This window comes from Oncorhynchus nerka, linkage group LG22 (genome assembly GCF_034236695.1).
Source record: "Oncorhynchus nerka isolate Pitt River linkage group LG22, Oner_Uvic_2.0, whole genome shotgun sequence".
Taxonomy (NCBI): Eukaryota; Metazoa; Chordata; class Actinopteri; order Salmoniformes; family Salmonidae; genus Oncorhynchus; species Oncorhynchus nerka.
The window spans coordinates 89,541,960-89,567,808 of record NC_088417.1 but is presented as its reverse complement, the minus strand read 5'-3'; the positions used below and the strand labels follow the sequence as shown (position 1 = coordinate 89,567,808).

General features: G+C 47.1%; 1 protein-coding gene across 2 annotated transcripts; it reads left to right on the top strand.

Moving 5' to 3' along the window:
• The first annotated feature begins 714 nt into the window (after positions 1 to 714).
• Positions 715 to 25,213, top strand: pstpip2 (proline-serine-threonine phosphatase interacting protein 2). 2 transcript variants are annotated; one of them, XM_029647035.2, is made up of 15 exons: positions 715 to 855; positions 1,621 to 1,721; positions 2,762 to 2,836; positions 14,728 to 14,762; positions 14,968 to 15,038; positions 15,636 to 15,698; positions 20,133 to 20,231; positions 20,717 to 20,762; positions 20,899 to 20,978; positions 21,182 to 21,280; positions 21,476 to 21,572; positions 23,845 to 23,929; positions 24,116 to 24,150; positions 24,311 to 24,378; positions 24,494 to 25,213. In XM_029647035.2, the coding sequence occupies exons 1-14, from the start codon at positions 823 to 825 to the stop codon at positions 24,361 to 24,363; spliced, it is 972 nt and encodes a 323-aa protein (XP_029502895.2). In that variant the 5' UTR covers positions 715 to 822; the 3' UTR covers positions 24,364 to 24,378; positions 24,494 to 25,213. The 2 variants fall into 2 exon arrangements, with proteins under 2 accessions (XP_029502895.2, XP_029502894.2); XM_029647034.2 differs by having other exon boundaries at positions 716 to 855; positions 14,932 to 15,038.
• The last annotated feature ends 636 nt before the right edge of the window (positions 25,214 to 25,849 follow it).

Genomic DNA, 25,849 nt, shown 5'->3' with positions numbered 1-25,849 from the left:
ACTCTACTTTGTCTCTATACCTACCTTGCCCTGGGTAAAGCAGTGGTTCGAGCTTTCAGTTCCATGCGAATGCTGCCATCAATCCACGGTTTCTGGTTTGGGAATGTTTTAATAGTTACTGTGGGTATGACATCGCCGATGCACTTCCTAATGAACTCACTCACCGAATCAGAGTATTCGTCAATGTTGTTGTTGGACGCAATGCAGAACATATCCCAATCCACGTGATCAGCTTGCCAATGAGGATTTTTAACTGTTCTCCAGATATAACCTGATTTCACCAATAAAAGCATATTTACAAGAGAAGGGCATAAATACAGATAAAAGAGGAACCAAGAGCCAATAGAAAGATATCCTTTCTTCTCTCCTGCTGTTCCCGCTTGTGACCACCAAGTGGCCCCTCTCTCTCGCTCTTGCGCTCTCTTGCGCTCTCTCAATTCAATTCAAGGGGCTTTATTGGGATGGGAAACATGTGTTAACATTGTCAAAGCAAGTGAGGAAATAATATACAAAAGTGAAACAAACAATAAAAATGTACAATAAACATTACACATACAGAAGTTTCAAAACAATAAAGACATTACAAATGTCATATTATATATATATATATATACAGTGTTGTAACAATGTACAAATCTCGTTCTCTTGCTGCATCTCGTCGGTCGTTAGGACCCAGCAAAGCATATTTAGTGCTCCATTGAGATATGAGCGGAGTCATAAACGCAACAATCCAATGGGAAGTCCATCAGTCACTAACACAGTATTAACATCGCAAAAACCAGCGGAATTACAACAGTTGTACTGCCGTTATTCTTGTCTACAATGAGAGAACTTCACTTTAAGGATTACTTTTGGGTAAGTGCAAATGTTTGTATTTGCGTTGTGTGTCATCTGAGCTTAACCCTCATTAACTGTGAACTATTTGTTTTTAGAGATCGAAATCAGATTTCGAAGTATTACCAAGTTGTATACACAACTGAAGGAGCATACACAATTATCTATTTAACAAGTCTAGTGATGTTTGTTAGGTCATTGAATTTATTCAGAATATTACACACCGCATGGACTGGCTGTTTTATTAGCACGTCTCTAACCCAGGAGTGTAGTTATTTCTGGTCCTTTTGAACACCTTGTAATATGTGCAGATGGCAATCAGATTGGCAGGGCTCAGGAGTATACGTTCCCTGCATTGTAGGCCTATTGTATACCTCTTTTAATCACGTGGTTAAAATGATTATATGTCATTATCTCATGCAGACATTCATTACAGGGCACTTCAACTGCAGTTTATCATCTCAAACACATATTTATTCATGCTCACGAAATAATTATATTGCTTCATTGCTGTTAGCTTTATTGTTTCCGTAGTCTGATGTATTGTGTGCTAAAGCCCATTGGGAAGCTTTTACGTTCTGGATTATTTTGGTTTTAGCCCTTGGGGGTCTTCTCTCTGTCAGTAATGTTGTAATGAGTTGTTTCCTTTTTGATAGACTGTTAAAAGGCAATGCAGCGAGGAGTATAGGATATTGATAGACCAATACTGGGAGGGTGTGAGAGACCCTCCATGGTGTGCTATGATTTGATTACTTACTGTTATACCATCTTCCCCAATGTTGCCAGAATGGGGAGCTGACCAGTACTGGGGGTTATGACTGTATCATCCAGCATCTCAATGATGGTAAGAGGACATGCAAGGAGATAGAAGACTTCATGAAAGCCAGGTGAGAAACCACTTGAGATATCATCCAATAGAAACCATTAATTGAATCCTCAGACTACTACAGAGAATATGCTCTGAAACAACAGTATGGATGCTGTTATTCTGTCTAGGTTACAGCGCCCACAGGTTCTGCTGCCATGTTGTTGTTGTTGTTTCTGTGTTTATTTTAACTGATTAGCAGTAATGTTTTGTTGTGGACTGACCTTTTCAAAGGGCACGAGGGCTTCGTTCCACGATACAGAAGTAAGAAAGTCAGTCATCATTTATTTTCCACCATGCTTTAGATCATGTGGGCGCAGAAAGATGAATCCTTCTATATCTGGGCAAAGTGTACTGTGAATGGTTGTTGGTGTTCAACAAACACTGCTGCTGTGTTTCCTGTTTCTGGTGTCACTGAGTGTGCACTTACAGTAAAAGCGAGTGGTTCATCTGTTTTATCTGCTATTTCCTCATTTTGGACGGAAATTACACTATTATCCAATGGTCTAGAATGGTGTCAGTGTTAATTTAATACAGTATGTAGACTATAGTTTACATATTTGTCTTTAACTCTTGTCCTACTTCATATTTACTGTGTATACACCTCACGATTTTGAATGTGGAGATCTTTCCTACCAATCTAAATTCCTGACCAACTGCTACAGCATACTTGATCAAACTTCTTATTATGAATCATTATTATGTTTAATACTTTTGAATTTTTTGTTTGCTCCCTCCTCTCTGGACTGTACTGTTTAATGATTAATCCAAGCACAATACAGACTGTGCAATCAGTCATGCACAAGGAAACAACTCCATAATTACACTGTTATAAGGAAAGTGTGATTTTGCATGTGTTAGTTCCTCTAAGATAAAGAAATTGAATGCCATTTTGAAGTGATCTTTTTTTTAAATCTCATGGACTCTGTGGACTTCCCCATTGTGGTGCAGATCCTCATGCTATTGCCTAATGTTCTCCCATGCACATACTGTAGCTAATGTTTGTTAACTGTATACCTTGTTGAATGCACATATGAAGAGATGTGTTTGGTTATCTTTCAGAGCATCCATAGAGGAGAAGTATGCCAAAGAGCTACTGGGTCTCTCCAAGAAGGTGTGTGGACACAATGAGATGAAGTAAGTAAATATTCCAGTTGCTGATGTTATTCATTCTTGAGTAGACATTGCTTGTCATCAGTCAGGGACTGTAAGAATGTATACAAAAATGATTTGAAAGCCCTGCTATTGAAGGTAGATACCCTTGTAATGGGCTTCAGGTGCGGACTAGGACCAAAAATCGGCCTTGGCATTTCTAAGCCACTGGGTAAAATGCTTTCCTTGAGGCCCTCACACCTGCCTATTTGTTTTTTCCCCTTGAGGCCCTCACACCTGCCTATTTGTTTTTTCCCCTTGAGGCCCCCACATTACCATTTCTTTTTTACTTGAGGCCCCCCTTTTTAGCCAGATAATGATAATTTGGAGATCAAAAACCCAAGATAGACAGGCCCACTAGGCAACAAATTGACTGGCCCACTAGGCAACAAATTGACCAGCCCATCTGTCATTTGCCCAAAATACCAGATGGCCAGTACCCCTGATGGGCTTTGTTAAAAGCCATCACATATTTAATAGCCTTCTGATTGGGTGCCATTCTGTTTCAAGCAAGACAAGGAAATACAAACGTATATAGAGTTGTTGATATTGTCTGGTACACAGCCTTCAGATGGCACACTAGAATGCTGTGAATCTAGCCACTGATAGCACTGTCTGACGTTGACAAAACCGTTTTGTTTCGCATGTAGAAAGATGGTATCTGCAGTGGTTCAATGGCCCATGCAGCACTATACATAGAGATACAAGTATGCATTAAGGCATTAGTGTTATTAGTGCGTTACTGTTGTTAGATTGAATTGCTTTTGAGCCTTTTTTCTTGTTGCGAAGGATTCTGTCAGTGGCTTGAGTGCCCATCCTGTTTCAGTATGATCATCATTTTGATTCATCAAACAGCTCATGCTGGTTACATTTACGGATTTACTATTAAATCAGAAAGACTAAAAACACCATTGTCTAATGAAACCCTGAAAAGTAATGTACCAAAGATGAGGTCTGGTGTTTGGAGGGGGTTTTAATGTAAACCCAATGAAGGTGCTAAGATACACTGAAAGGGTTTTAAAACAGAATTGAAGTATTCTGAAATGCCCAAAGTGGTTCTTCAATCTGAGGATTGGTGTTTTTAAGAGAGTGTCGTGAAAGCACTTCTCAATGCATGTAAAAGGCACCATCAAAACACAACAATATTTTTTTGTGGACTGTGTCTCTCATACAATCAAATGGTTTAGAAATGCAACTAGTTACCCTAAATATTGATCGATTATCATTTTCAATCAATATCTTAGAACTTATTGGAGGCTCTTTTGCACATTCAGACAGAGCTGTCAAATGTTCCACAACTTTATGAAATAGAAGACACTAGGCACACAACTCAGGATATAACTCAGATGCAGACACAGGAGATGGAAGGTTCAATATACAGAGTAGTTTATTAAAACCACAGGAGGCAGGTCGAGGACAGGCAGAGGTTCGTAACCAGGTCTGAGGCTGATAGGTACAGGGCGGCAGGCAGGCTCGGGGTCAGAGGTTTGTAACCAGGTCTGAGGCTGATAGGTACAGGGCGGCAGGCAGGCTTGGGGTCAGAGGTTCGTAACCAGGTCTGAGGCTGATAGGTACAGGGCGGCAGGCAGGCTCGGGGTCAGAGGTTCGTAACCAGGTCTGAGGCTGATAGGTACAGGGCGGCAGGCAGGCTCGGGGTCAGAGGTTCGTAACCAGGTCTGAGGCTGATAGGTACAAGGCGGCAGGCAGGCTCGGGGTCAGAGGTTCGTAACCAGGTCTGAGGCTGATAAGTACAGGGCGGCAGGCAGGCTCGGGGTCGAGGACAGGCAGAGGTTCGTAACCAGGTCTGAGGTTGATAGGTACAGGGCGGCAGGCAGGCTCGGGGTCGAGAACAGGCAGAGGTTCGTAACCAGGTCTGAGGCTGATAGGTACAGGGCGGCAGGCAGGCTCGGGGTCAGGACAGGCAGAGGTTCGTAACCAGGTCTGAGGCTGATAGGTACAGGGCAGCAGGCAGGCTCGGGGTCGAGGACAGGCAGAGGTTCGTAACCAGGTCTGAGTCTGATAGGTACAGGACGGCAGGCAGGCTCGGGGTCAGGGCAGGCAGCAGTTCTTAACCAGGTCTGAGTCTGATAGGTACAGGGCGGCAGGCAGGCTCGGGGTCAGAGGTTCGTAACCAGGTCTGAGTCTGATAGGTACAGGACGGCAGGCAGGCTCGGGGTCAGGACAGGCAGAGGGTTCGTAACCAGGTCTGAGTCTGATAGGTACAGAGCGGCAGGCAGGCTCGGGGTCGAGGACAGGCAGAGGTTCGTGACCAGGTCTGAGTCTGATAGGTACAGGACGGCAGGCAGGCTCGGGGTCAGGACAGGCAGAGGTTCGTAACCAGGTCTGAGGCTGATAGGTACAGGGCTGCAGGCAGGCTCGGGGTCAGGACAGGCAGAGGTTCGTAACCAGGTCTGAGTCTGATAGGTACAGGACGGCAGGCAGGCTCGGGGTCAGGACAGGCAGAGGTTCGTAACCAGGTCTGAGGCTGATAGGTACAGGGCGGCAGGCAGGCTCGGGGTCAGAGGTTTGTTACCAGGTCTGAGGCTGATAGGTACAGGGCGGCAGGCAGGCTCGGGGTCAGAGGTTCGTAACCAGGTCTGAGGCTGATAGGTACAGGGCGGCAGGCAGGCTCGGGGTCAGAGGTTCGTAACCAGGTCTGAGGCTGATAGGTACAGGGTGGCAGGCAGGCTCGGGGTCAGAGGTTCGTAACCAGGTCTGAGGCTGATAGGTACAGGGCGGCAGGCAGGCTCGGGGTCAGAGGTTCGTAACCAGGTCTGAGGCTGATAGGTACAGGGCGGCAGGCAGGCTCGGGGTCAGAGGTTCGTAACCAGGTCTGAGGTTGATAGGTACAGGGCGGCAGGCAGGCTCGGGGTCGAGAACAGGCAGAGGTTCGTAACCAGGTCTGAGGCTGATAGGTACAGGGCGGCAGGCAGGCTCGGGGTCAGGACAGGCAGAGGTTCGTAACCAGGTCTGAGGCTGATAGGTACAGGGCTGCAGGCAGGCTCGGGGTCAGGACAGGCAGAGGTTCGTAACCAGGTCTGAGGCTGATAGGTACAGGGCGGCAGGCAGGCTCGGGGTCAGGACAGGCAGAGGTTCGTAACCAGATCTGAGGCTGATAGGTACAGGGCGGCAGGCAGGCTCGGGGTCAGGACAGGCAAGGGTTCGTAACCAGGTCTGAGGCTGATAGGTACAGGGCGGCAGGCAGACTCGGGGTCAGGACAGGCAGAGGTTCGTAACCAGGTCTGAGTCTGATAGGTACAGGACGGCAGGCAGGCTCGGGGTCAGGACAGGCAGAGGGTTCGTAACCAGGTCCGAGTCTGATAGGTACAGGGCGGCAGGCAGGCTCGGGGTCGAGGACAGGCAGAGGTTCTTGACCAGGTCTGAGTCTGACAGGTACAGGACGGCAGGCAGGCTCGGGGTCAGGACAGGCAGAGGTTCGTAACCAGGTCTGAGGCTGATAGGTACAGGGCTGCAGGCAGGCTCGGGGTCAGGACAGGCAGAGGTTCGTAACCAGGTCTGAGTCTGATAGGTACAGGACGGCAGGCAGGCTCGGGGTCAGGACAGGCAGGGGTTCGTAACCAGGTCTGAGGCTGATAGGTACAGGGCTGCAGGCAGGCTCGGGGTCAGGACAGGCAGAGGTTCGTAACCAGGTCTGAGGCTGATAGGTACAGGGCTGCAGGCAGGCTCGGGGTCAGGACAGGCAGAGGTTCGTAACCAGATCTGAGGCTGATAGGTACAGGGCGGCAGGCAGGCTCGGGGTCAGGACAGGCAAGGGTTCGTAACCAGGTCTGAGGCTGATAGGTACAGGGCGGCAGGCAGACTCGGGGTCAGGACAGGCAGACGTTCGTAACCAGGTCTGAATCTGATAGGTACAGGGCTGCAGGCAGGCTCGGGGTCAGGACAGGCAGAGGTTCGTAACCAGGTCTGAGTCTGATAGGTACAGGACGGCAGCTAGGCTCGGGGTCAGGACAGGCAGAGGTTCGTAACCAGGTCTGAGGCTGATAGGTACAGGGCTGCAGGCAGGCTCGGGGTCAGGACAGGCAGAGGTTCGTAACCAGGTCTGAGGCTGATAGGTACAGGGCTGCAGGCAGGCTCGGGGTCAGGACAGGCAGAGGTTCGTAACCAGGTCTGAGGCTGATAGGTACAGGGCGGCAGGCAGGCTCGGGGTCAGGACAGGCAGAGGTTCGTAACCAGATCTGAGGCTGATAGGTACAGGGCGGCAGGCAGGCTCGGGGTCAGGACAGGCAAGGGTTCGTAACCAGGTCTGATGCTGATAGGTACAGGGCGGCAGGCAGACTCGGGGTCAGGACAGGCAGAGGTTCGTATCCAGGTCTGAGTCTGATAGGTACAGGACGGCAGGCAGGCTCGGGGTCAGGACAGGCAGAGGGTTCGTAACCAGGTCTGAGTCTGATAGGTACAGGGTGGCAGGCAGGCTCGGGGTCGAGGACAGGCAGAGGTTCGTGACCAGGTCTGAGTCTGATAGGTACAGGACGGCAGGCAGGCTCGGGGTCAGGACAGGCAGAGGTTCGTAACCAGGTCTGAGGCTGATAGGTACAGGGCTGCAGGCAGGCTCGGGGTCAGGACAGGCAGAGGTTCGTAACCAGGTCTGAGGCTGATAGGTACAGGGCGGCAGGCAGGCTCGGGGTCAGGACAGGCAAGGGTTCGTAACCAGGTCTGAGGCTGATAGGTACAGGGCGGCAGGCAGACTCGGGGTCAGGACAGGCAGAGGTTCGTAACCAGGTCTGAGTCTGATAGGTACAGGACGGCAGGCAGGCTCGGGGTCAGGGCAGGCAGAGGTTCTTAACCAGGTCTGAGTCTGATAGGTACAGGGCGGCAGGCAGGCTCGGGGTCAGGACAGGCAGAGGTTCGTAACCAGGTCTGAGTCTGATAGGTACAGGGCGGCAGGCTCGGGGTCAGAGGTTCGTAACCAGGTCTGAGTCTGATAGGTACAGGGCGGCAGGCTCGGGGTCAGAGGTTCGTAACCAGGTCTGAGTCTGATAGGTACAGGACGGCAGGCTCGGGTCAGGACAGGCAGAGGTTCGTAACCAGGTCTGAGTCTGATAGGTACAGGGTGGCAGGCAGGCTCGGGGTCGAGGACAGGCAGAGGTTCGTGACCAGGTCTGAGTCTGATAGGTACAGGACGGCAGGCAGGCTCGGGGTCAGGACAGGCAGAGGTTCGTAACCAGGTCTGAGGCTGATAGGTACAGGGCTGCAGGCAGGCTCGGGGTCAGGACAGGCAGAGGTTCGTAACCAGGTCTGAGGCTGATAGGTACAGGGCGGCAGGCAGGCTCGGGGTCAGGACAGGCAAGGGTTCGTAACCAGGTCTGAGGCTGATAGGTACAGGGCGCCAGGCAGACTCAGGGTCAGGACAGGCAGAGGTTCGTAACCAGGTCTGAGTCTGATAGGTACAGGACGGCAGGCAGGCTCGGGGTCAGGGCAGGCAGAGGTTCTTAACCAGGTCTGAGTCTGATAGGTACAGGGCGGCAGGCAGGCTCGGGGTCAGAGGTTTGTAACCAGGTCTGAGGCTGATAGGTACAGGGCGGCAGGCAGGCTCGGGGTCAGAGGTTCGTAACCAGGTCTGAGGCTGATAGGTACAGGGCGGCAGGCAGGCTCGGGGTCAGGACAGGCAGAGGTTTGTAACCAGGTCTGAGTCTGATAGGTACAGGACTGCAGGCTCGGGGTCAGGACAGGCAGAGGTTCGTAACCAGGTCTGAGTCTGATAGGTACAGAACGGCAGGCTCGGGGTCAGAGGTTCGTAACCAGGTCTGAGTCTGATAGGTACAGGACGGCAGGCTCTGGGTCAGAGGTTCGTAACCAGGTCTGAGTCTGATAGGTACAGGGCGGCAGGCTCGGGGTCAGAGGTTCGTAACCAGGTCTGAGTCTGATAGGTACAGGGCGGCAGGCTCGGGGTCAGAGGTTCGTAACCAGGTCTGAGTCTGATAGGTACAGGGCGGCAGGCTCGGGGTCAGAGGTTCGTAACCAGGTCTGAGTCTGATAGGTACAGGACGGCAGGCAGGCTCGGGGTCAGGACAGGCAGAGGTTCGTAACCAGGTCTGAGTCTGATAGGTACAGGACGGCAGGCAGGCTCGGGGTCAGGGCAGGCAGAGGTTCTTAACCAGGTCTGAGTCTGATAGGTACAGGGCGGCAGGCAGGCTCGGGGTCAGGACAGGCAGAGGTTCGTAACCAGGTCTGAGTCTGATAGGTACAGGGCGGCAGGCTCGGGGTCAGAGGTTCGTAACCAGGTCTGAGTCGGATAGGTACAGGACGGCAGGCAGGCTCGGGGTCAGGACAGGCAGAGGTTCTTAACCAGGTCTGAGTCTGATAGGTACAGGGCGGCAGGCTCGGGGTCAGAGGTTCGTAACCAGGTCTGAGTCTGATAGGTACAGGGCGGCAGGCTCGGGGTCAGAGGTTCGTAACCAGGTCTGAGTCTGATAGGTACAGGACGGCAGGCTCGGGTCAGGACAGACAGAGGTTCGTAACCAGGTCTGATTCTGATAGGTTCAGGACGGCAGGCTCGGGGTCAGGACAGGCAGAGTTTCGTAACCAGGTCTGAGTCTGATAGGTACAGGACGGCAGGCTCGGGGTCAGAGGTTCGTAACCAGGTCTGAGTCTGATAGGTACAGGGCGGCAGGCTCGGGGTCAGAGGTTCGTAACCAGGTCTGAGTCTGATAGGTACAGGGAGGCAGGCTCTCGGGGTCAGAGGTTCGTAACCAGGTCTGAGTCTGATAGGTACAGGACGGCAGGCAGGCTCGGGGTCAGGACAGGCAGAGGTTCGTAACCAGGTCTGAGTCTGATAGGTACAGGACGGCAGGCTCGGGGTCAGGACAGGCAGAGGTTCGTAACCAGGTCTGAGTCTGATAGGTACAGGACGGCAGGCTCGGGGTCAGAGGTTCGTAACCAGGTCTGAGTCTGATAGGTACAGGACGGCAGGCAGGCTCAGGGTCAGGACAGGCAGAGGTTCGTAACCAGGTCTGAGTCTGATAGGTACAGGACGGCAGGCTCGGGGTCAGGACAGGCAGAGGTTCGTAACCAGGTCTGAGTCTGATAGGTACAGGACGGCAGGCTCGGGGTCAGAGGTTCGTAACCAGGTCTGAGTCTGATAGGTACAGGACGGCAGGCTCTGGGTCAGAGGTTCGTAACCAGGTCTGAGTCTGATAGGTACAGGACGGCAGGCTCGGGGTCAGGACAGGCAGAGGTTCGTAACCAGGTCTGAGTCTGATAGGTACAGGACGGCAGGCTCGGGGTCAGAGGTTCGTAACCAGGTCTGAGTCTGATAGGTACAGGACGGCAGGCAGGCTCAGGGTCAGGACAGGCAGAGGTTCGTAACCAGGTCTGAGTCTGATAGGTACAGGACGGCAGGCTCGGGGTCAGGACAGGCAGAGGTTCGTAACCAGGTCTGAGTCTGATAGGTACAGGACGGCAGGCTCGGGGTCAGAGGTTCGTAACCAGGTCTGAGTCTGATAGGTACAGGACGGCAGGCTCTGGGTCAGAGGTTCGTAACCAGGTCTGAGTCTGATAGGTACAGGGCGGCAGGCTCGGGGTCAGAGGTTCGTAACCAGGTCTGAGTCTGATAGGTACAGGGCGGCAGGCTCGGGGTCAGAGGTTCGTAACCAGGTCTGAGTCTGATAGGTACAGGGCGGCAGGCTCAGGGTCAGAGGTTCGTAACCAGGTCTGAGTCTGATAGGTACAGGACGGCAGGCAGGCTCGGGGTCAGGACAGGCAGAGGTTCGTAACCAGGTCTGAGTCTGATAGGTACAGGACGGCAGGCTCGGGGTCAGGACAGGCAGAGGTTCGTAACCAGGTCTGAGTCTGATAGGTACAGGACGGCAGGCTCGGGGTCAGAGGTTCGTAACCAGGTCTGAGTCTGATAGGTACAGGACGGCAGGCTCGGGGTCAGAGGTTCGTAACCAGGTCTGAGTCTGATAGGTACAGGACGGCAGGCTCGGGGTCAGAGGTTCGTAACCAGGTCTGAGGCTGATAGGTACAGGACGGCAGGCAGGCTCGGGGTCAGGACAGGCAGAAAGGGTTGGAACCAGAAGAACTAGAAACCAGGGACTAGAGAGAACAGGAGTAGGGGAAAACACGCTGGTAGGCTTAACGAGACAAGACGAACTAGCAACAGACAAACAGAAAACACGGGTATAAATGCACAGGGGAAATGGGCGACACCTGGAGGGGGTGGAGACAAGCACAAGACAGGTGAAACAGATCAGGGTGTGACATGGGCATGCAATACTTTTCCTAGAGTATACTTAAACTTCTATCAAGTTTGAGTAGGGCCTATGAAGAATCTTTTTGTGTAATTCCACCTTTATTCCACCGCTCGGATGCTTTCTCCGGTGAGATAGTTTCAACCTCTTGCGAATTTAAGAAACGTTGGTGGGTGCACTGTTTGGATGCTGGAATTATTTTTGGATGACCGCGCAAAGGTAGCCTACTGTTCGAAGTGATTTGTTTGACAATAAGATGAAAACATCATGACTGGTTGTGTTCATGGCACATAAAAAGATAATACATTTTATGTTTACTCCAAACGGAATTTATTTAGCACGAAAACAATTGTTTCTTTTTGAAGGTAGTTTCCTCCCTGTTCTGTTTGCTTCTGTTTGGTTCTTAAACTGTAAACTTTTTCCGCTGTAGGATGTAATGAATAAACCCTGGTTTTCTTAACGCTCCATGTAGTTCATTGACTCATGCCACTGGCTTGTTTGTCTATTACCTTTGTGAGCTTTGTCTATAGCCTATGGCTTACCATGCCACATGTTATTGCATCCCACTTTTGACATTCATATTATCTTGTTGCTATATTTGCATACCTTTTATTCATGTACATGCATTTGCATATATTGCTATTTATATGTTTAATTATTGGATATTCATATTGCAATTTATTTATATTTATAGCAGTTAATAACTAATTATGCATTCATGTACTTCATATGTAATTATTGCTTGATATGTGGTTTCTCTGTCTCCCTGCAGAAAACCATACATACAGACATACATGCATACATACATACATACATACATACTGTTCAAAAGTTTGGTGTCACTTAGAAATGTCCCTGTTTTTGAAAGAAAAGCAAATGTTCATTAAACCCGCAAAACACCAGTCTCAATGTCAACAGTGAAGAGGCGACTCCGAGATGCTGGCCTGCTAGGCAGAGTTGCAAAGAAAAAGCCATATCTCAGCCAATAAAAAGAAAAGATTAAGATGGGCAAAATGACACAGACACTGGACAGAGGAACCATCTCAATTGGGTTGAGGTCGGGTGATTGTGGAGGCCAGATGAGATGGCGTATCGCTGCAGAATGCTGTGGTAGCCATGCTGGATAAGTGTGCCTTGAATTCTAAATAAATCACCAACAGTGTCTCCAGCAAAGCAACATCACACCTCCTCCTCCATGCTTCCCGGTGGGAACCACACATGTGGAGATCATCCATTCACCTACTCTGCGTCTCACAAAGACATGGCGGTTGGAACCAAAAATCGCAGATTTCCACCAGCCTAATGTCCATTGCTCGTGTTTCTTGGCCCAAGCAAGTCTCTTCTTATTATTATTGGTGTCCTTTAGTAGTGGTTTCTTTACAGAAATTTGACCATGAAGGCCTGATTCACGCGGTCTCCTCTGAATAGTCGATGTTGAGATGTGTCTGTTACATTTATTTGGGCTGTAATTTCTGAGGATGGTAACTCTAATGAACATATCCTCTGCAGCAGAGGTAACTCTGGGTCTTCCTTTCCTGTGGCGGTCCTCACGAGAGCCAGTTTCATCATATCACTTGATGGTTTTTGCGACTGCACTTAAAGAAACTTTCAAAGTTCTTGACATTTTCCGATTGACTGACCTTCATGTCTTAAAGTAATGATGGACTGCCATTTATCTTTGCTTATTTGAGCTGTCCTTGCCATAATATGGACTTGTTTTTTTACCAAATTGGGCTATCTTCTGTATACCAACCCTATCTTGTCATAACGCAACTGATTGTCTCAAAAGCAATAAGAAGGAAAGAAATTCCACAAATAAACTTTTAAGAAGGCACACCTGTTAATTGAAATGCATTCCAGGTGACTACCTCATGCGGCTGGTTGAGAGAATTGCCAAGAGTGTGCAAAGCTGTCATCAAGGTGGCAGCGTAGCCTAGTGGTTAGAGCGTTGGACTAACCGGATGGTTGCAAGTTCAAACCCCCAAGCTGACAAGTTACAAATCTGTCATTCTGCCCCTGAATAGGCAGTTAACTCACTGTTCCTAGGCCGTCATTGAAAATAAGAATTTGTTCTTAACTGACTTGCCTAGTTAAATAAAGGGGGAAAAAAGGAAAAAGGTGGCTTCTTTGAAGAATCTGTAATATAAAATATATTTAGATTTGTTTAACACTTTTTTGGTTACTACATGATTCCATATGTGTTATTTCATAGTTTTGATGTCTTCACTATTATTCTACAATGTAGAAAATAGTAAAAATAAAGAAAAACCCTTGAATGAGTAGGTGTGTCTAAACTTTTGACTGGTACTGTACGTACCTACATACATTTAAAAAATATATATTTTACCTTTATTTAACTAGGCAAGTCAGTTAAGAACAAATTCTTATTTTCAATGACGGCCTAGGAACAGTGGGTTAACTGCCTGTTCAGGGGCAGAACGACAAATTTGTACCTTGTCAGCCCGGGGGTTTGAACTTGCAACCTTCCAATTACTAGTCCAACGCTCTAACCACTAGGCTACCCTGCCGCCCCACATAATACATACATACGTATGTACGTACGTTTCCCACCGGTTGGTCAATCCTAATCACAACCAATCAAGACAAGGATCACAGATTAATGCCAACTGAACTGTCAACTGTTAATCATATCATCTAACTCAAGAGTACTGTGATTCAATCTATCTGAATACAATATATATGAACATATCTGAATATAATGTAATTGTCCCTTGATTTTGAAGAATATGAATATTATAAATACCTTACAGATCTTGGAACTGTTTTACTTTATCAATATAAAAATGTGAAAGACCTGTTAATGTTTTGTCATTGGATCATTTGCAAAGAAAAGATAAAGTATTTGAAGCTTGTACATATGATTCATTGTGCTTGTATTAATTATTATCCTAGACAATCTTATTCGTTTTTGTATTTTCACAAAACTATATTTTCTGGTGTTCTTTGTTTGTGAATAATACTCTACATTTGACATTCTGAAATGACCAATGAGGAGTTTATCAACACATACCGTATAAGAGCAGGGAATGCATTCTGCACTATAAAAGATGTGAAACACCATCATTAGTGTTTAGGAGCTTTAGAGGGAGGAAACAGCACCAAAAGAGAAGGAATCTATTTCTGCACTAAACAGGACTCGAAACAACAAAATAGTGTTTTTATCATTTCCCTGTAGCGCTCCCAATCTCTGGCAATGTGTTGCACAACTCTTGATTATGTGGTGTTACAACACACCATGTCATGTTTCGGAAAATCTCAGAATTATATGTTTCAACACTCTAGCAAAGTCAAGGTTTTGTCTCCTTAACGTTGGTGGCAGTGTAACGGATGTGAAACGGCTAGCTAGTTAGCGTTTCAATCGGTGACGTCACTTGCTCTGAGACCTTGAAGTAGTGGTTCCCCTTGCTCTGCAAGGGCCGCGGCTTTTGTGGAGCGATGGGTAACGATGCTTCCTGGGTGACTGTTGTTGATGTGTGCAGAGGGTCCCTGGTTCGTGCCCGGGTATGGGTGAGGGGACGGTCTAAAGTTATACTGTTACAGCAGCTCAGTTGCCACTAGTTACAAAACACTTACATTCTAACAGCATAGGCTGTACTGCATGCATTCCTTTTCATAAAGCTGGTGTTTGTTTGTTTCATTATTTAGCACACTGAAGAGATCGCTGGACATGTTCAAACTGCGTAAGTGTTCTGCTGTCACAACAAATGTTTCTGATGTATGTTGATGACTAAGCTCAATTCTTTCGATTTCCATGTGTGAGTGAGTGAGTTCGAGTGTGTGTGTGTGTGTGTGTGTGTGTTCATGTAATTTACTAACTCTCTCTTTACTAAACCCTCCTTTACAACATAGAAACTGAACATGTGAGTTTATCACACCTCCAACTAGCACAAACTATGCGGGACGAGGCAAAAAAACTGGAAGACTTCAGAGAGAGACAGAAAGAGACAAGAAAAAAGGTACATTAGAAACCAACCAATTACTTAAAAAATGACACAAATGTAGGAATTAATACGACCTTTAATTACTAATAGACCTTATAAGTTGCTAATACAGTGCACTTTGCTTAATAGTGAATGCAGTTATAGTGAACAATTGCTTATCAACCGCTTATATGGGGCGGCAGGGTAGCCTAGTGGTTAGAGCGTTGGACTAGTAACCGGAAGGTTGCAAGTTGACAAGCTGACAAGGTACAAATCTGTCGTTCTGCCCCTGAACAGGCAGTTAACCCGCTGTTCCTAGGCCGTCATTGAAAATAAGAATTTGTTCTTAACTGACTTGCCTGGTTAAATAAAATAAAATAAAAAAATATCAACTTATTTAGCGAGGCGAGCCACCAACCAGAGGTTTGCCAGTTTGAATTCCATGTCTGACGGAAACCTGAAACCTCTGTGTGTCTTTCGGGACGTGATGGGAAGTCAGATTTCAGTTGGACCTTGTGATCTTAATCCTAATCGCCCTGCACAGATGTGATAATTATCATGGTGCAAATCATGGATATATCATCTCTATGTTCTTTGCTTTAATATAATATATTTGACACCTCTTCTTCACAGGTAGAACAACAGATGGATGCCCTACACAAACAGAGGGCCACGCAGTTCAAGAAAACCATGGAGGTAAACTGGAGAACTTTCCTAAATTTTTTTGTCAAACCAGCAGTTATCATCCCTGAATTAAGTAATCCTGAATTGATCATCTGTTCTCTAAAGCATGTCTGGTTTCAGGCATCATGCTACCAAAACATGAAGCAGTCTTGTAATACTTAATCTGAGAAGAGGGAAGTTCATCAACAGCCATGGGGAGTGAAGAATGGAGGAACCTCTCAAATAAATGGAGAGTTTCATTATATGTACTGGGGCACCTCAATTAAATGGGATGTTACTGTGAATTACATACATATTATGTAGCCTACAAAGAGCAGGTCACTGAGCAGGTCCCTTTTCTAGTATGGTCTATTTAGACTACATTTGGTTTGTAAAACCTTATGACAATAAAGTCTGTTCCATACAGATGAAGGATCTTAATTTGACCTATATTATCACAGAAAAATAATCCTGCAGCCACATAATTTTTTATTTTATTTTTATTTTACTAGGCAAGTCAGTTAAGAACAAATTCTTATTTTCAATGACGGCCTAGGAACAGTGGGTTGACTGCCTGTTCAGGGGCAGATCGACAGATTTGTACCTTGTCAGCTCGGGGATTCGAACTTGCAACCATTCGATTACTAGTCCAACGCTCTAACCACTACGCTACCCTGCCGCCCCATAATGTTGCTTGATCGGTGGATCGGCTTTCCGCTGGCTTAAAATAGTCTTCATGAAAAGTGCAGTACTGTTAATAGTATGGGTTTTCAGTGAATTTATGTAAATCATGAAGGTCATCTGCATTTCCTTGGGTGCAGGAACAATCTCAGCAACAGAAGAGTGTTCAAATTAAGGTCCTACAACTATATCGGGTTCTGGGAATAACAATAGCTATAAAAACACATTTTCCTTCTGTTTTCCTTATTACCCCTTCTATCCTGCAGGGCTACAGGGCAAAGGTTACTAGTAAACACAAGTTGTGCTTTGTGCAGTTCCACTCAGAGAGCGCTGGAGTCAGTCCTGGGCCCGTATTCACATTTTAGATTATGATGAATGAGATCAAATCAGATTTTATTTGTCACGTGTTGAATACAATATGTGTAGACCATACAGTGAAATGCTTACTTACAAGCCCTTAACCAACAATAAAGAGTAATAAAAAAAGTAAGAAATATTTGCTAAATAATCTAAAGGAAAAATAGGTAACAAAATAAAAATGACACTAAATGAGGCTATATATAGGGGGTACCGGTACCGAGTCAATGTGCTGGGGTACGGGGTAGTTGAGGCAATTTTAATTGCAACCTGGAATTAAAATTGTCCTGATTTTTGGGGAGTTTGTATCATTTGATTTAAACAACATGCCTACCAATTTGAAGATGCACATTTTTTGTGTGTGTGAAACAAACAAGAAATAAGACAAAAAAAACAGAACTTGAGTGTGCACCCCCCCAAAGTCTGTACTTTGTAGAGCCACTTTTTTCAACAATTACAGCTGCAAGTCTCTTGGGGTATGTCTCTATAAGCTTGGCACATCTAGCCACTGGGATTTTTGCCCATTCTTCAAGGCAAAACTGCTAATCGATTATATATTTTAAAAACAACCCGAGGATTGATTATAAAAAACGTTTGACATGTTTCTGTGGACATTACGGATATTATTTGGAATTTGTCTGCATTGTCGTGACCGCTCATTCCTGTGGATTTCTGAACATAATGCGCCAAACAAACGATGGTATTTTGGATATAAAAATAATCTTTATGGAACAAAAGGAACATTTGTTGTGTAACTGGGAGTCTCGTGAGTGAAAACATCCGAAGATCATCAAAGGTAAACTATTAATTTGATTGCTTTTCTGATTTTCGTGACCAAGCTACCTGATGCTAAGTGTACTTAATGTTTTGTCATGCGATCGATAAACTTACACAAACGCTTGGATTGCTTTCGCTGAAACGCATAATTTCAAAATCTGAGACGACAGGTGGATTATCAAAAGGCTAAGCTGTGTTTTGCAATATTGCACTTGTGATTTCATGAATATTAATATTTTTAGTAATATTATTTGACTGAGGCGCTATGCTATTCAGCGGTTGCTGATGACAATTATCCCGCTTAAGGCATGGGTAGCGTCAATAAGTTAATGATGGTGTGAACAGGGAGGACAGGAGGGGACTAAGCACGCACCCGTGAATGACCCCTTTGTTGAGGGTCAGCATAGCGGATGTGTTATTGCCTACCCTCACCACCTGGGGGTGGCCCCTCAGGAAGTCCAGAATCCAGTTGCAGAGGTGTTCAGTCCTATGGTCCTTAGCTTAGTAATGAGCTTGGAGGGCACTGTGGTGTTGAACGCTGAGCTGTAGTCAATGAACAGCTTTCTCACTTAGGTGTTCATTTTGATCAGGTGGGAAAGGGCAGTGTGTAGTGGAGTAGAGATTGTGTCATGTGTGGATCTGTTGAGGCGGTATGCGAATTGGAGTTGGTCCAGAGTTTTTGGGATGATGGTGTTAATGTGAGCCATGATCAGCCTTTTCAAAGCATTTCATCACTACAGATGTGAGTGCTACGGGGCTATAGTCATTTAGACAGGTTACCTTGGCATTCTTCGGCACAGGGACTATGGTGGTCTGCTTGAAACATGTAGGTATTACAGACTAGATCAAGGAGAGGTTAAAAATATCAGTTGCCAGCTGGTCTGCGCATGCTTTGAGTATGCGTCCTGGTAATCTTTCTGGCCCTGTGGCCTTGTGAATGTTAACCTGTAAAAAATGGCTACGGAGAGCGTGACCATACAGTCGTCTGGAACAGCTGGTATTCTCGTGCATGGTTCAGTGTTGCTTGCCTCAAAGCGAGCATAGAAGGAATTTAGCTCATCTGGTAGGCTCCCATCACTGGGCAGCTCGCGGCTGAGTTTCCCTTTGTAATCTGTGATAGTTTGCAAGCCCTGCCACATCCGATGAACATAGTAGGATTCGATCTTAGTCCTCTATTAACGCTTTGCCTGTTTGATGGTTCGTCATAGGGCGTAGCAGGGTTTCTTATAAGCGTCTGGATTAATGTCCCGCTCCTTGAAAGCGGGACCTCTAGCCTTTAATTCAGTGCGAATGTTGCCTGTAATCCATGGCTTCTGGTTGGGATATGAACGTACCGTCACTATGGGGACGACGTCGTCGATGCACTTATTAATGAAGCCGGTGACTGATGTCGTATACTGCTAAATGCCATCGGATGAATCCCAGAACATATTCCAGACTGTGCTAGCGAAACAGTCCTGTAGCCTAGTATCCGCTTCATCGGACCACTTCTGTAATTGAACACTGGTTGAGTGCGAGCACTGATACCTCCTGTTTTGAGTTTTTGCTTGTAGGAAGGAATCAGGAAGATAGAGTTGTGGTCAGATTTTCCAAATGGAGAGCTGTAAAGATGATCTAGAGTTTTCTTTCCCCTAGTTGCACATTTGACATGCTGGTAGAAATGAGGTAAAACGGATTTCAGTTTTCAGCGTTAAAGTCCACGGCCACGAGGAACGCGATCTCTGAATGAGACTTTTCTTGTTTGGTTATGCCTTGTACAGCTCGTTGAGTGCAGCTTTAGTGCCAGCATTGGTTTGTGGTGGTAAATAGACAGCTACAAAGAATATAGATGAGAACTCGCTTGGTAAATAGTGTGGTCTACGGCTTATCACGAGGTACTCTAACTAAGGCGAGCAAAAGCTACAGACTTCTTTAATATTAGAGATCGTGCACCAGCTGTTGTTAATAAAGAGACACAGACCCACCCCCCTGATCTTACCGGAGGCTGCTGTTCTGTCTTGCCGATTTATGGAAAACCCAGCTAACTGTATATTATCCATGTCCTTGTTCAGCCACTAATATTACAGTTTTTAATGTCCCACTGATAAGATATTCTTGAACGGAGCTCATCCAGTTCATTCTCTAGTAGTTGCACGTTCACCAGTATAACGGAGGGTAGAAGAGGATTATCCACTAGCCGACGCAGTCTCGCCAGGCATCTGGCTCGCCGACCCCTGTAGCGGCATCTCCTCTTCTTACAAATTACGGGGGTTTGGGCCTGGTCCCGGAAGAGATGATATGCACAGAGGGGACCTCATTCTAGGTCAGCACTCTAACTCTGTCTCTTTCTAAATTATTTTCCTGATTTGATTTTGATCCTAAATGCCTGCCGTTTTTCATTGGTCAGACAAAGTGGTACTGTTAGGGCTGTGCATGTTGTGCCACATTGCCATGCCAACTGAAACATCAGGCATTTTATACACAGTGGAATGACCTCAGAGTGTTGAAAAATGCAGGTTGTGGTAGTTGAATTCAAATGCATGGGCTTCATGTTTCATTTAGAGACTTTTATGTTAAGTGAAGACAGTATAGAGTCTAGTAGAGTCAGTAAACTATATTATCAGTTATTTCCTACCATCACCCCCCCCTTCCTGTCCATGTCGTTACCCACAGACAAAGAAGACATATGAGCAGAAGTGTCGAGACAAAGAGGAAGCAGAACAGAACATGAACCGAAACGCCAGCACCAGCAATGTCAAGCAGCAGGAAAAGGTGAGTATTCTGAGATACTGTGGGGCAGGGGGGTCTAGTGGTAGTGCTGCTGCCCCAGGACCACACATTGCCCCTGCAGCCATGGGTTCAGAACCAGAAAGCAGCACTTTCCATTCTATGTCCTTCTCCTTTATTTCCTCATCAATCACTTATTCACTGTGTTTGTTGATTAAAAAAAGATACATAAAAAAGAAACAGAAAGCACTAGTGACAATAAATAATGTGAGTGAGCCATGGGAATCTTTCTGAAGGAAATAGCATACCTATTTTGAGCACAGGAATCAGACCACAACCATTAGGCCTACACTGACCACAGAAAGAACAAGGCTACCTAGTTTGTACCCTGTTTATTGAGAGGACATTTACCAATCAGACATGTGCTTTCACTCCTATATGCAGCATTGCATTGAAAGTAATATCTGAACACAATAAAGAGTTGAATAAAGTACAGAATCAGTGATTTTTTTTCCTTCTTCATCTTTCAGCTATTGACAAAAACACAGCAAGCAAAGCAGAATGCAGAAGAAGCTGGTAACAATGACAACTTATTCTCCTTTGGTCTCTTAGCAACCATCAACAGGAAAACCACCATTTAGTCTAAAGATAATCAAAAAATGTGCCTCTATACTATGGTCTCCCAAGATGTATTCTCTGATTTGAATCCCAGACAGGCTATACATGCACAACGTGTCTGTGCTGGGGAAAACCAGGGAGGACTGGCAGAAAGAACACATTAAAGCCTGTGAGGTAAGGGCCAGAAAGCATGATGATATTTACTTTCTTTGTTAGTTACATACTGTATTACTGATGTAACAGTTTGACTACATCCAGGTATTTGTTTCTTAGCTATATGTTGTAGTATTGGTATATATAATTTACATCCAGTTATTTGTTTGTCAGCTATAGGTTGTATTACTGGTATATATAATATAGTGCTCTGTTACATCCAGGTATTTGAGAAGCAGGAAGTGGAGAGGATCAATACTCTAAGGAACATGGTATGGACTCACCTCAACCAGCTCTCCCAGCAGTGTGTCACCAGCGATGAGGTAAAGTGCTTCTAGGGACTCATCAATGTGCAATCTGCAATATTACTTACTGGTATTGCATTTGTATTAATTAATGACCCATTGCTTCTCTAAGAATATAGCAAATGAAGGATTGTGGCTGTAAGTGACCATCCGTATTGCTTTGTGTTTCTATCTTGCCCGCCTGTGTGTCTTTGTCTTTGTCTATGGGTTCAGCTTCATGAGGAAGTGAGGAAGTCTCTCGAACAGTGTGACATACAGGAGGATATAGAACACTTTGTGAACCTCAGACGGACTGGGGACAAACCGCCTGGTACAGTTCTCACTCTTCACAGATCACCTTTGACAACAGACACATACAATACTATATAGGTCCTCTAAGGACCCCAATGAAAATCAGACTGACTTTTTAGTGTCATCCTTGATGGCATAAATGTTGTCCTAATTTTGTTTTGTCCGGGTCCCCCTCCCTGACAGTCTAGTTGCGTATTGTAGTTGTACTGTCCTCACCCCCTGGCCTGCTCTGTCCTCACCCATCACTCCTTGGCCTGCTCTGTCCCCACCCACTGGCCTGCTCTATTCTCACCCTACACTCCCTGGCCTACTCTGTTCTCACCCCTCACTCTCTGGCCTGCTTTGTCCTCACCCCCTGGCCTGCTCTGTCCTTACCTCGTGGCCTGCTCTATCCTTACCCCTTACCCCCTGCTCTGTCCTCCTCCCCTGGCCTGCTTTGTCCTCACCCCCTGGCCTGCTCTGTCCTCAACCCTCACCCCTGGCCTGCTCTGTCCTCACTCCCCGGCCTGTTCTGTCCTTACCTCCTGGCCTGCTCTATCCTTACCCCTTACCCCCTGCTCTGTCCTCCTCCCCTGGCCTGCTTTGTCCTCACCCCCTGGCCTGCTCTGTCCTCACCCCTCACCCCCTGCTTTGTCCTCATCCCTGCTTTGTCCTCATCCCTCACCTTTCACCCCATTGCCTGCTCTGTCCTCACCCCTCAACTCCAGGCCTGCTCTGTCCTCACCCCTCACCCCCTGCTTTGTCCTCATCCCTGCTTTGTCCTCATCCCTCACCTCTCACCCCCTTGCCTGCTCTGTCCTCACCCCTCATCCCCTGCTCTGTCCTCACCCATCATCCACTGCTCTGTCCTCATCCCTCACTTCTCGCCCCCTTGCCTTCTCTGTCCTCACCCCTCACGTCCTGGCCTGCTCTGTCCTCACCCCTCACCCCCTGGCCTGCTCTGTCCTCACCCCTCATCTCCTGGCCGGCTCTGTCCTCAACCCTCACCTCCTGGCCTGCTCTGTCCTCACTCACTGGCCTGCTCTGTCCTCACTCACTGGCCTGCTCTGTCCTCACCCCCTGGCCTGTTCTGTCCTCACTCCCTGGCCTGCTCTGTCCTCACCCCTCACACCCTGGTCTGCTCTGTCCTCACCCCCTGGTCTGCTCTGTCCTCATCCCTCACCCCCTGGCCTGCTTTGTCCTCACCCCTCACACCCTGGCCTGCTCTGTCCTCACCCCCTGGCCTGCTCTGTCCTCACCCCCTGGCCTGCTCTGTCCTCACCTCCTGGCCTGCTCTGTCCTCACACCCTGGCCTGCTCTGTCCTCACCCCCTGGCCTGCTCTGTCCTCACCCCTCATCCTCTGCTCTGTCCTCACCCTTCTTCCCCAAGCCTGCTCTGTCCTCACCCCTCATCCCCTGCTCTGTCCTCATCCCTCACCTCTCACACCCTGGTCTGCTCTGTCCTCACCCCTGGCCTGCTCTGTCCTGTCCTCACCCCTCACACCCTGGCCTGCTCTGTCCTCACCCCCTGGCCTGCTCTGTCCTCACCCCCTGGCCTGCTCTGTCCTCACCCCCTGGCCTGCTCTGTCCTCACACCCTGGCCTGCTCTGTCCTCACACCCTGGCCTGCTCTGTCCTCACACCCTGGCCTACTCTGTCCTCACCCCCTGGCCTGCTCTGTCCTCACCCTTCTTCCCCAAGCCTGCTCTGTCCTCACCCCTCATCCCCTGCTCTGTCCTCATCCCTCACCTCTCACTCCCTGGCCTGCTCTGTCCTCACCCCCTGGCCCTGCTCTGTCCTCAACTCTCACCCCCATGGCCTGTTCCGTCCCCAACCCTCAACCCATGGCCTGCTCTGTCCTCACCCCCTGGTTTGCTCTGTCCTCAACCTCTGGTCTGCTCTGTCCTCACCCCCTGGCCTGCTCTGTCTTCACCCCTTGGCCCTGCTCTGTCCTCAACCTCACCCCTGGCCTGTTCTGTCCTCAACCCTCACCCCCTGGCCTGGCCTGTTCTGTCCTCAACCCTCACCCCCTGGCCTGTTCTATCCTCAACCCTCAACCACTGGCTTGCTCTGTCCTCAACCCTCACCCCCTGGCCTGGCCTGTTCTGTCCTCACCCCTCACACCCTGGCCTGCTCTGTCCTCACCCCCTGGCCTGCTCTGTCCTCACCCCCTGGCCTGCTCTGTCCTCAACCCATGGTCTGCTCTGTCCTCACCCCCTGGTCTGCTCTGTCCTCACCCCCTGGTCTGCTCTGTCCTCACCCCCTGGTCTGCTCTGTCCTCACCCCCTGGTCTGCTCTGACCTCACTCCTCAGCTCCTGTTCTGTATGAGAACTTCTACAGTGGTCAGAGGGTCCCCACAGGACCACCATCCTCCCGAACGGCTCCTCCTATCACTAGGTGAGAGAGGTTTTATCAATAAAATAATTTTTCAAGCAAACCAAGAGTTGCTGAATATTCTTTCACCCTGAGAGAGAAATGACCCACACAGCAGATGAGGATCTTCACCTTACCACAAAAATCATGTTTTTCATCATTCTCACCATGTCATGTTGATTTCTATTTTGTCTGTTTTGTGAAAATCAGGAGAGGACCATTACCTAACCCAGACAATACCGAAGGTACATGATAAAAAACTCCAGAGATATGCAGATAGATATTATGACAGTTGTCAGATTGGATCCATCATTTAATATATTGATAAACTGTTATTTTATTTCCTTTTTAATGACAAGCCACTGTTTGTCTGTTTTATTTGTGCTTTGAATCCCCCTGCTGTAGGTGATGTGATCTACTCAACTGTAGATCCAGGCTACAGTGCTCTACAATACTAGAACATATGTTCAGTGGTAACTACTTCATTCTTCAGTATTACAGCTTTAGTCAAATGACTATTGTTATCACAATAAGTTTGAGCCTGACTAAAACCATGGGTTTATTTGTTTCTTAACTCTTTGTTTCCAGTTTTCCATGGATATTGACTGTCTGGTGGATTTACCCAGATGGCTGAGTGGGGATTCCTTCATTGACGGATATGAAGAGTGGACTCTGTGACTTCGTGGTCATTCAACAGTGACACCTGACAAACCAACTACCTAAATAGCAGCAATGCTGACGTTAGTAGAGCATGTTTGATTGTGTCACCATTGTGGCTTTATAGCTGTGTTATAAACAGTAAGATGATGTTTCATAGCTCAATATATGTATATAGGTTCCAGAATGTATGAATATACTTAGTTTTCTACAGTCTAAACCAGGAAATGTAATTAAAGCAACAATAAAAGTAATCCCTTTATAAGTTATTAACATTTGGGACAGCAGACATTCCAAAGCATTTTGCAACTTTTCAATATAAGAGGGTTACTTTTATTTGTTGATTAATAACATGAATATTACAACAATACAGGTACATGATCTAAATGTTTTAAAGTTGTGTGATAAAGGCAAAATAACTTTAATAATTTAAGTAAATAAATGTTATGTATATATAAATATATGTTTGGCAGTCACTTAATTAACACATTATTCTGTACCTTTGTAGAACCTAGTTGTTTCCTGTTGTGGTCGATAATAATCTGATTGGTCTGTACTTGAACACTACATTGTGTTACTCAGGCTAGTTTCTGGTTGATGATTGCACACAGATCTTGATAAGAAAATTGAATAAAGGGCAGTTTAAGGTTGTATTAAGCATTCCCTGATTGAGAATATTCTGTAAGTGACAATTGTCATCACGGAGAGGTCAAACACACTCGTAAATTATGTTATGAAACACTGACAGACTTTCTTGTAAAAACTCACTTCCTATTCCAGGTCTTCTGTCTTTTCCCCCCATACAATACAATTGAGAAACAAATGAGTGGGGGTGCACAGGAACCTGACACGCTAATAATATGAGCAAATCTTGTGCAATCTATTGGTTGATAGAATGGGTGTTGTACTTACACCCAATATGGACGCAAAGTGTTCAGCTTGTCTGGCAAGCTCATTGAGATGGGTATTTTGCTCTTTTAAAGTGAAGATCTCTTCCTGTTTCTGCTTTGTGTGGCAGGGGAAAGATCTCAATTGCATACTCCTCTCGCATCTTCGTCTCTTCAAAACCCATTAGAGAAGAAGGTCAAAGAGCAGAACCTCTGCCTTTCTCATCCAATGGGTTTTTGTGAAGGAGACGAGGAGTATGTAATTGAAATCATCCCACGACACGTAGCTGTGGAGATTCATATAGAGTCAGATCTCAGAAAGATATCTAAATAATTAAATTAAATAAGTCCTAAGAGTGAATTGCAGTATACCAAGTATGTCTATATTTGGGCCTTTTTG